Below are 9,692 nucleotides of genomic sequence, written 5' to 3'. Positions count from 1 at the left end.
TGTGGAAGGCTACCCGAAACGTTTGACCCAAGTTAAACAATTTAAATGCAATGCTACCAAATACTAATTGAGTGTATGTACACTTCTGACCCACTGGGAATGTGATGAAAGAAATACAAGCTGAAATAAATCAATCTCTCTACTATTATTCTGACATTTCACATTCTTAAAATAAAGTGGTGATCCTAACTAACCTAAGACAGGGGATTTTTACTAGGATTAAATTTCAGGAATTGTGAAAAACTGAGTTTAAATGTATTTGGCTAAGGTGTATGTAAACTTCCGACTTCAACTGTATACTGATATGTATATAAACTCAGCAAAAAAAGAAATGTCCTCTCATTGTCAACTGCGTTTATTTTCAGCAAACTTAACGTGTAAATATTTGTATGACCATAACAAGATTCAACAACTGAGACATAAACTGAACCAGTTCCACAGAAATGTGACTAACAGAAATGGAATAATGTGTCCCTGAACAAAGGGGGGGTCAAAATCAAAAGTAACAGTCAGTATCTGATGTGGCCACCAACTGCTTTAAGTACTGCAGTGCATCTCCTCCTCATGGACTGCACCAGATTTGCCAGTTTCTTGCTGTGAGATGTTACCCCACTCTTCCACCAAGGCACCTGCAAGTTCCCGGACATTTCTGGGGAGAATGGCCCTAGCTCTCACCCTCCGATCCAACAGGTCCCAGACGTGCTCAACGGAATTGAGATCCTGGCTCTTTGCTAACCATGGCAAAACACTTATATTCCTGTCTTGTAGGAAATAATGCACAGAACGAGCAGTATGGCTGGTGGCATTGTCACGCTGGAGGGTCATGTCAGGATGAGCCTGCAGGAAGTGTACCACATGAGGGAGGAGGATGTCTTCCCTGTAATACACAGCGTTGAGACTGCCTGCAATGACAACAAGCTCAGTCATATGATGCTGTCACACACCGCCCCAGACCACGACGGACCGTGCACCTCCAAATTGATCCCGCTCCAGAGTACAGGCCTCGGTGTAACGCTCATTCCTTCGACGATAAACGTGAATCTGACCATCACCCCTGGTGAGACAAAATCACGACTCGTCAATGAAGAGCACTTTTTGGCAGTCCTGTCTGGTCCAGCGACGGTGGGTTTGTGCCCATAGGCGAAGCTGTTGCCGGTGATGTCTGGTGAGGACCTGCCTTACAACAGGCCTACAAGCCCGCAGTCCAGCCTCTCACAGCCTATTGCGGACAGTCTGAGCACTGATAGAGGGATTGTGCGTTCCTGGTGTAACTCGGGCAGTTGTTGTTGCCATCCTGTACCTGTCCCGCAGGTGTGATGTTTGCATGTACCGGTCCTGTGCAGGTGTTGTTACACGTGGTCTGCCACTGCGAGTAGGATCAGCTGTCCGTCCTGTCTCCCTGTTGCGCTGTCTTAGGCGTCTCACAGTACGGACATTGCAATTTATTGCCCTGGCCACATCTGCAGTCCTCATGACTCCTTGCAGCATGCCTAAGGCACGTTCACGCAGATGAGCAGGGACCCTGGGCATCTTTCTTTTGGTGTTTTTCAGAGTCAGTAGAAAGGCCTGTTTGGTGTCCTAAGTTTTCATAACTGTGACCTTAATTGCCTACCGTCTGTAAGCTGTTAGTGTCTTAATGACTGTTCCACAGGTGCATGTTCAATAATTGTTTATGGTTCATTGAACAAGCATGGGAAACAGTGTTTAAACCCTTTACAATGAAGATCTGTGAAGTTACTTGGATTTTTACAAATTATCTGTGGAAGACAGTGTCCTAAAAAAGGGACGTTTCTTTTTTGCTGAGTTTATATATATATATAGTATTTACAAATTCATCACACATTTATGATTTTATATGGGAATCAAAAAGCTTTCATGGATGTTCACCATGTGCTCAGTGCTGTCAACAGACCCCATTATGACATCACAATGTAACGGAATCCTTTCCATGATATCATTGCTGGTTCCATCTGACAAGCAAAATTTCATTTCCACTCATTTCATGATAGTTCTCTCACAGAGATAGGTTAAGTTCTTATTTTGAGAGTGTTAATATTTATCATCAATGGCTTATCGAGGAAGAAAATCAAGTGAGTTTGACAAACTCCAGAAGGAGAACTCTCAGATGAAGAGCGTCATCGAAAACTTGAGGAAGCAAAACATGGCTTTAAACCAACAGGTTGACCAGGACAAGTTTTCAAGTTTTGTAAGGCTCATCAGTATTTCAAACATTTTTCAAAATATCACTGTTTATTTTGTGGTTTCATAGACAGACAGTAGGCCTACATCCATAACATCTTTAGCTTAAAAGCTTTATATGACACACTGTAGAAACTATTTTGACTACTTCCCTTCTGCTATTCATTTCATACTGTACCATTGTGATCCAGGGCTATCAGGAGAGCTACCCAATCCCAGAGGGCCATCGGGGCTTCATCAGTGATGCCAGACTTCTGCAGATGCAGAGAGCTGAGAGAGAGGCCATGGAAGCAAAGCAAAGAAAGATAAGTGCTATCCATGAGAATTATGTCCGGACTGCTCTCATCGGGGTTGGCAGCACCTTCGCGCACCACTTCGTCCCCTCTATTCAGTGCATTCCGCGGCCGAAAGCTCCACCGAGGCCTTTGCCACGAAGGCTTGAACACATAGCTCTGGCCCCACTGAAGAACGTGGTGGGGGTGGACGGAGCCCAAGTTCGACCCGGATCTCACTCTCTGGAGTCCATCCAGGTGAATAAGTCATTCAGCAGCAGTAGCGTGCGGCCTGTTTCCGTCCCTCCCACTGGAGCTCCCTCCAAGAGGGGCAAGAAGAAGAAGAAGGGCAGGCGGGGAGTCAAAGCCCTGAAAGTCCAGTTGGACGAGGGCTGTGCTGACAACAACGGACCCATTGACCTGATGGAGGAGGTGAGGGACATCGAGGCTCACCTGAAGGAGGAGGCCTGGAAGGTAGGATGGACTTTGAATTTATTGTAAATGTGAAAATTTGTGAAAACACAAGTGTAGACCTTACTGTGAAACCAACAGTGCAGTTCAAGAAGAGTTTGGAAAATATTTAACAAATAAACAATAATAATAATAAAAGTAACACAATGACATAACAATAACGACGCTATATACAGGGGGTATCGGTACCGAGTCAGTGTGCGGGGGTACAGATTAGTTAAGGGGGTACAGTGTGCGGGGGTACAGGTTAGAAAGGATACTATCTTTGACGGCATGATAGAGTAGATCCTAGAATACAGGATCTCTCTGTGTATTAGTTTATGTATATACTAGTTCTATATGCATTTCTATGATGGGAGCAATCTTTTCTGGTCTACGCCAAAGGTGGTACATGAGGTGAAGGCCATGGGCAGGAGAAGTTTGGGCTCGGCCATGTCCATGGGGGAAATAGCCACCAGCTCTCTGGGAAGCCTGAGCTCAGTGGATATGAACACCCCTGCGGAGCTCCGTGACTACTTGGATGTTGGGACCCCGGTAAAGTCGCGTGACAGCCCACCCAGGCCTGCTCCCCCTCCTACCAAGCCCAGGAGCAAACTGCCTCGGCCTACAAGGTTCCTTAGCCTGCAAAAGGCTGACACCGGCTCAGGTCAGTCCCTCTCATGTACTCACACTAATTTAAATTAGACAGCGAGATGAAGCTAGGTAGACTGATAGTAGGAAGGGAAGGGACACAAATGGCTTTAGCCCAGGGCTAAGACATTTTTCCACACTTGCTTTGCCTGTTGCACAGTGAGATAACCTTTGCTCAAGGCGAATTAGACCCTGCTTCTGAGCAGGGTGAGCACCAAAGAAATGTGTGCTAAATTTAAAATGATATATTACTAACTAAGATGTTCTAGTGTTAAAAGCTACAAACAGATATGGAAATGAGTAAATACATAAATACATACATACAGTTCACAGAGAGATAGATGTCTGCTGTCAACCCATAGACAAGAAGGCAGCCAGTGAGCCAAAGGGCCAAATAAAGAAAGGTCAGGACCAGGCCAGATTGCAGCCCCTGTCCAACCCAGAGCAGGCCCTGACTAAGACCTTTAAGCTGCTCCACTCTGCCTCTGATGACTGGTGAGCATTCACTGTAGACATGACCAATGGAGCTAGGCTAAAGGAAGCACAGTGTAGTGTCCTTGGAAATGTAGATTTGAGCTACAGAGCGTAGAAACTTCTGAAATTAAGAGACCAGAGTCCTAATTGATGAACATCTTTATAATGTTTTTGGAAAATGTTGTGGAAATTGCTTACGTTTCTTTCACTGGCTTGCAGGGAGAAGAAGATCGAGGGCTTGACCTCTCTCCGTGTGATGGCTCAGAACCACATGGACATACTGATGCCTAAACTCCATGATATCTGCCTTGCCATTATAAATGAGGTAGCTGTATTCATTCACTGCCCTATTCATTCATCTGCACAAATCTGCTACATTTGGAGAACAAGCCAAATTATTGTGTCATGTTTCTGATGTTCGTGGGTTGTACTGCTCAACATTAATAGTTGGTCCTGTGCGTATTATTATGATTCAGGTGAAGAACCTGCGCTCTGCAGTGTCCTGTGCTGCCATGGCCACACTGGGTGACATGTACGTTCACCTCCAGAGGGCCATGGACAGTGAGGTGGAGGGGACGGCACGCGTGCTGCTGTACAAAGCCAGCGAGGCCAACAACTTCATCCGGCAGGCCGCCAACTTTGCCCTGGGTCACATGGTGCAGAGCTGCACCCCTACCCGTGTCATGAATGCCCTGCTGGTCGGTGGGCTGAGGTAAAGAGGGAGAGGGGTCAATTAACACTCACTAAGGGGTAGATCCGGACTTCCACAAATGTTCACTTTGTCTCACATTGAAAGTTTGACTCGAATGGAAGTTAGGATTCACTCCAAACGGACCTGATGTGACAATTCAATAGATCATTGATATGTAGTGAACTTTCTGGTGCAAAATGGTCACTGCTCGCTTAAGTATACCACACATTAGATTAGATTCAACTTTATTGTCATTGAACAAGTACAAGTACAACGAAATGCAGTTAGTATCTGACCAGAAGTGCAAATAAAAAAGTGCAAAAAATGTGAAGGGTCCCTGATGCGCTGGAGGTCTCCGATGGCAGGGAGCTGGGCACCAGTGATGTGGTGGGTGGTTTTCTTTGCATTGAGGGCCAGGTTGTTGTCAGCGCACCATGCATCCAGGTGCTTGACCTCCTCCCTGTAGGCTGACTCGTCATTGTCACTGATCAGACCTACCACCGTGGTAGGTCTGATCAAAATGTTGTTTAAACGCTGAGCTGACACGGAACCCAAACTGGCTGCGCGCGTGCGCCATAGTGTTGACAGTCCCAAAATAAAACAACTAATTTACAAAAAACACTGCAGCACAAACAAGTTACAACGTGAAATCGCCTCTATCCCATTCAGACCTTAGAGGACCAAACTACATCTCCCATAATGCAACGCCCGCACCAGCTCAGCTAACCGTCTGCATCACAGAAAGGCATGCTAGCTAGCAACAGCAGCACTTTTAGCACTCTGTAAACTATATTAATAACAACAATAAAACTCTGAAAGTTACATGTTTCTATAGTCTCACATTCCCTTATAACAACATCTACAGCATTAACCTTGGGATGTTTTATTTATTTCACGTTATGGACTTCTACAAAGGAGTAATCTGCAAGACACACCTTTCTCTCTGGGTTTTCTCGGACTGAAGAGAACGGCAGCTACGGGTAGCACCAGGGTGTTAGTAGGTGACGCATGCACCCAGATGAAATAAAATATATTTAATGAAACAAAACCCGAAGATGTTAACATCATTCAGCTACTGTAACTTTCTACCTAACATCAACAGGCAGCACCAGTAGCGCAACAATTAAAAATGGACACCAAAAGTAAAGTTCCTGGCGATCAAAGCGATCTGACTCCCCCCTTCTGTCTGAACTTGGAATATTCCTGTTCGCGGGCTTTGGCCCTCAACCTGGTTGTTCTGTTCTGCGTTGTGTACTATTCTAATAATTTGAAGTTTGATGGAATAACCATTTTAACTCTACAAATACATTTCGTATTAGGCTACATGTCTGACTCCTGACCTATTTAGAGTGTTTATAGGCTGTTTAATACGACATGTAGCCTATTTGAAATTATGAGTGCTTCTTACAGTCACCTTTTCCTTTTGTTTACTTAAATATGGTTTGGTTTCAATATTTCAAAACCAAATGGTAGGTTATACGCCACAGCTTTCAGCCAATCAGCATTCAGGGGTCAAACCACCCGGTTTATAATTTCAATTATCTCGCCAACCCCCTCGTTACCACTCTGGGTAGCAGAGTTTCAGTTGTGTTTACATCTGTAGGTCTGATATCTGATTGGAAGTTCACTTTTATAGTAGCATATTGGTTAACAACTCACATTGTTTTATTTTAACAACTCAGAGGCTTTTAAGAGTCTTAGATTCATTGTCTCTCTCTTTTTCTTTGTTCCTGACCTGCGCTAGTGAGATACACTCTCTCTCTCTCCACCCCAGCGACTCTTGGGGCATGGCCTTTCAGGCTATGACTTCTCTCTCTCTCTCCCTCTCTGATCATGCATAAGGTATTGCATTGTAATGTTTGTTAATGCCTTGTATATGATTTCATAATGTTAAATACCTTTCCACTCTCAGTCTAATTCTTGCAAGTCAATGTCAACTCATTGCCTAATGCTTGCTTGCATATTTTAAGTATCTTTATAGCGTAAAATATAAACATTTTAATGTATAGTTATATATCAAATACTACCAACTACAAAGTCAATCAATTTAATATACACCATCACAAATATTCACATGTTTTCATTTAGGCAGGTCTTAAGAAACATTATGATATTAAACCTCTACGGGATCAGTGTCCCCCCCGCGGGACGGTTGAGCTAATATAGGCAAATGTGATTAGCATGAGGTTGTAAGTAACAAAAACATTTCCCAGGACAGATATGGGCAGAAAGCTTAAATTCTTGTTAATTTAACTGCACTGTCCAATTTACAGTAGGTATTACAGTGAAAGAATATCAATCTATTTGTTTGAGAAGAGTGCACAATGTATTGATAAACCAATTAGGCACATTTGGGCAGTCTTGATACAACATTTTGAACAGATATACAATGGTTCATTGGATCAGTCTAAGACTTTGCACTGACACTGCTGCCATCTAGTGACCAAAATCGAAATTGCGCCTGGGCTGGAATATAAATACATTTATAAATATGTATATTTATAGGCAATGAGTTGACATTGACTAGCAAGAATTGGACTGAGAGTGGAAAGGTATTTAACATTATGAAATCATATACAAGGCACTATGATCAAATACCTTATTAATTATCTGATAAATCTTGAACAAATCATTTAAAATAGCGTTTATAAATGTGTAAATAACTATTTATAGATTTCTCATTGACATTTACAAATGTAGGAATAATGATTAATAAATGGTAATTGAACTCTTCACAAACAGTTTATAAATGGTATATTAAGTGACCTTAATATAAAGTCCAACTGAACATTTTGATCCATCGATGAGACTTCATCAATACAATCCATTATCATTCGTCTCCTAACTCATGTATCTCTATGACATGTAACTGATGTGCTCTGTTTTTCCTTCCTCAGCCACCGTAACGCTGCGGTGAGGAGCTGCACTGCTCAGCACCTGGAGAGACTGGCTGAGGTCATGGGGATGTCTCGTCTCCTGTCGGGGAAGAAAGACCTCACTGACCGTTTCTTGATTGCCGTCAGTAAACTGGCTGTGGACCCTGCACAGGAAGTCAGGTGGGATGTTCCTCCTGTAAAGTCGCTTGCTTAAACATAATGGCCGGCCTTAATTTAGGCCGTGATTCAATCCATGGCTCGCTATAGCACTAGATCGCCGACAATGCAGCTTGTAAAGGTAATTTACTCTTGAGTCGACATCTGCAGCGTTTACCACGAATACAAATTGAAATTGCCTTTAAAAGCCACATTGTCAGCTGTCTACAGCATCTATGCTAAAGGGTGTCATGGATTGAATTGCGGATTTTAGGTATTCCAAAACAACCACAGGTTCTCTTGGAGGGGAATAGTAATTGAAAACAGATAGGAAAAATTATAAACACAAATAAGTGCTACGTGGCATAGGAAAATCCAAGTCCAGGCACTCATGTGGGTTTGAAAGTTAAAAAGCCAAAAGCTTAGCCGAAGCCAAAGGATGTTCTTCTCCCATCGCCAACTAGCGACCTCCTGTGGTGACCAATGCACGCTGACACGGTCGCCAGGTGTATGGTGTTTTCTCCAACACATTGGTGCAGCTGGCTTCCAGGTTAAGCGGGCTTTGTGTCAAGAAGTAGTACGGCTTGGCTGGGTTATGTTTCGCAGGACGCACGGCTCTCGACCCTCTTGCAAATTCGACCTAATGTATGTCTTATTTTGATGGGATATTTTTTCACAGGTTGCCATCGTTTGAGTACTGTTTTTAATCACAGACAGGAGAAATTATTTGATATGTTGCACGTTTAAGATGATATTAATATCTTTGTCCACAGGCATCATGGTCGCAATATCTTGAGAAACGTGGCCACCAATGGCGACTTTGCTAAAATGTGGGACAAATTCGCTCCGAGGAAAGAGCGAGAATCCTTGAGGGAGGTCATCTCAAAGGTTAACCTCAAAGAAAGGTACATTCTCTCTGGATGATTAGAAGAAGTATGACAAATGAGCTGATATGATTACAGAACTCCAATCCCACTGGGCACAGACATCAGTTCAATGTCTAGTTTTGATTTAAATTTGGGAAATCAACCAATGTGAAATTAACCAAAAATATTGGTTAAAATTTGGGTGAAAAAAATCCAATTGTGTTTTCCACATTGATTCACCGCCATCACATAGATTTTTTGTTGTTGTTGAAATGAGGTGGAAACAACGTTTATTCAACCAGTTTTGGCCCAATGGGATGAATTTAATATACTGTAAGATTATATCTTTCTGTCTTTTCTCTTTTTCAACAGGAATATCTGAATAATCCCCAACTTGACTATATGTTTGTATCTAAATATTTGCACATTTCCCAACTTGACTATTATCCCCTCCAGTCCCCAAACTCCAATATTTTCGCTCATTCTAAGAAATTTGACACTATCATCCAAACCCCCATGTAAATGCATCTTTAAGCTGCATCGACTCCCTGTCCAAGTCCTGAATTCACTATAAGGCAATATGAACCACATTCAAAGCACTAAATGACCTTTCCTCGAAGTTCCTATCTGATCTACCAGCTCAATAGTGGTCTACTGAAACCATACTCACCATCTCAGGGGGTGCTCAGATCATCAACCACTGACCTCCACACCATCCTCAAAACCAGCAGTCCTCTTTTGGAGGCAGATTGGTCAGTGCTCCTGTATGGCACCAACATTGTGGATTTTCATCCAATGCTTCTGGACTATGAGAACATTCTTTGGACAATAAAACTAGGTAAAATGGAAGCTGGCTACAGTCTCAGTTTTATCCTCCAAGACAGTGTGAGGATGTGTAACAACAATACCTGTAGTTTAATTTCATGATCAGGGCCAGATTACCGAATGGGCACGCAGGGCACCTGCCCTGTGGGCCCCGACCTCCAGGGAATATCATCATAACATCCAAAACTAAAAGTAGAGCGGATGTATATTACAGTACGTGGACGTTTTACAA

At 43.0% G+C, this 9,692-nt stretch overlaps 1 protein-coding gene across 1 annotated transcript; it reads left to right on the top strand.

The window, feature by feature from the left end:
* Nucleotides 1-1,799: 1,799 nt before the first annotated feature.
* LOC115178002 (uncharacterized) lies at nt 1,800-9,484 on the top strand. Its single transcript, XM_029739014.1, has 9 exons — nt 1,800-2,206; nt 2,391-2,945; nt 3,327-3,588; nt 3,899-4,067; nt 4,266-4,371; nt 4,523-4,758; nt 7,635-7,793; nt 8,543-8,674; nt 9,008-9,484. The coding sequence occupies exons 1-9, from the start codon at nt 2,066-2,068 to the stop codon at nt 9,015-9,017; spliced, it is 1,770 nt and encodes a 589-aa protein (XP_029594874.1). The 5' UTR covers nt 1,800-2,065; the 3' UTR covers nt 9,018-9,484.
* The last annotated feature ends 208 nt before the right edge of the window (nt 9,485-9,692 follow it).

Source organism: Salmo trutta, chromosome 38, assembly GCF_901001165.1.
Source record: "Salmo trutta chromosome 38, fSalTru1.1, whole genome shotgun sequence".
NCBI classification, from domain to species: domain Eukaryota; kingdom Metazoa; phylum Chordata; class Actinopteri; order Salmoniformes; family Salmonidae; genus Salmo; species Salmo trutta.
Note: the sequence above shows the minus strand (reverse complement) of the source record. Positions and strands in the feature narration are given on the sequence as shown.

Coding starts and splice junctions, on each gene's coding strand:
- LOC115178002 (XM_029739014.1), top strand. CDS start 2,066: ATGGCTTATCGAGGAAGAAAATCAAGTGAGTTTGACAAACTCCAGAAG. Junction 4,068..4,265: donor CACTCTGCCTCTGATGACTG/GTGAGCATTCAC, acceptor ACTGGCTTGCAG/GGAGAAGAAGATCGAGGGCT. Junction 4,759..7,634: donor CTGCTGGTCGGTGGGCTGAG/GTAAAGAGGGAG, acceptor TTCCTTCCTCAG/CCACCGTAACGCTGCGGTGA.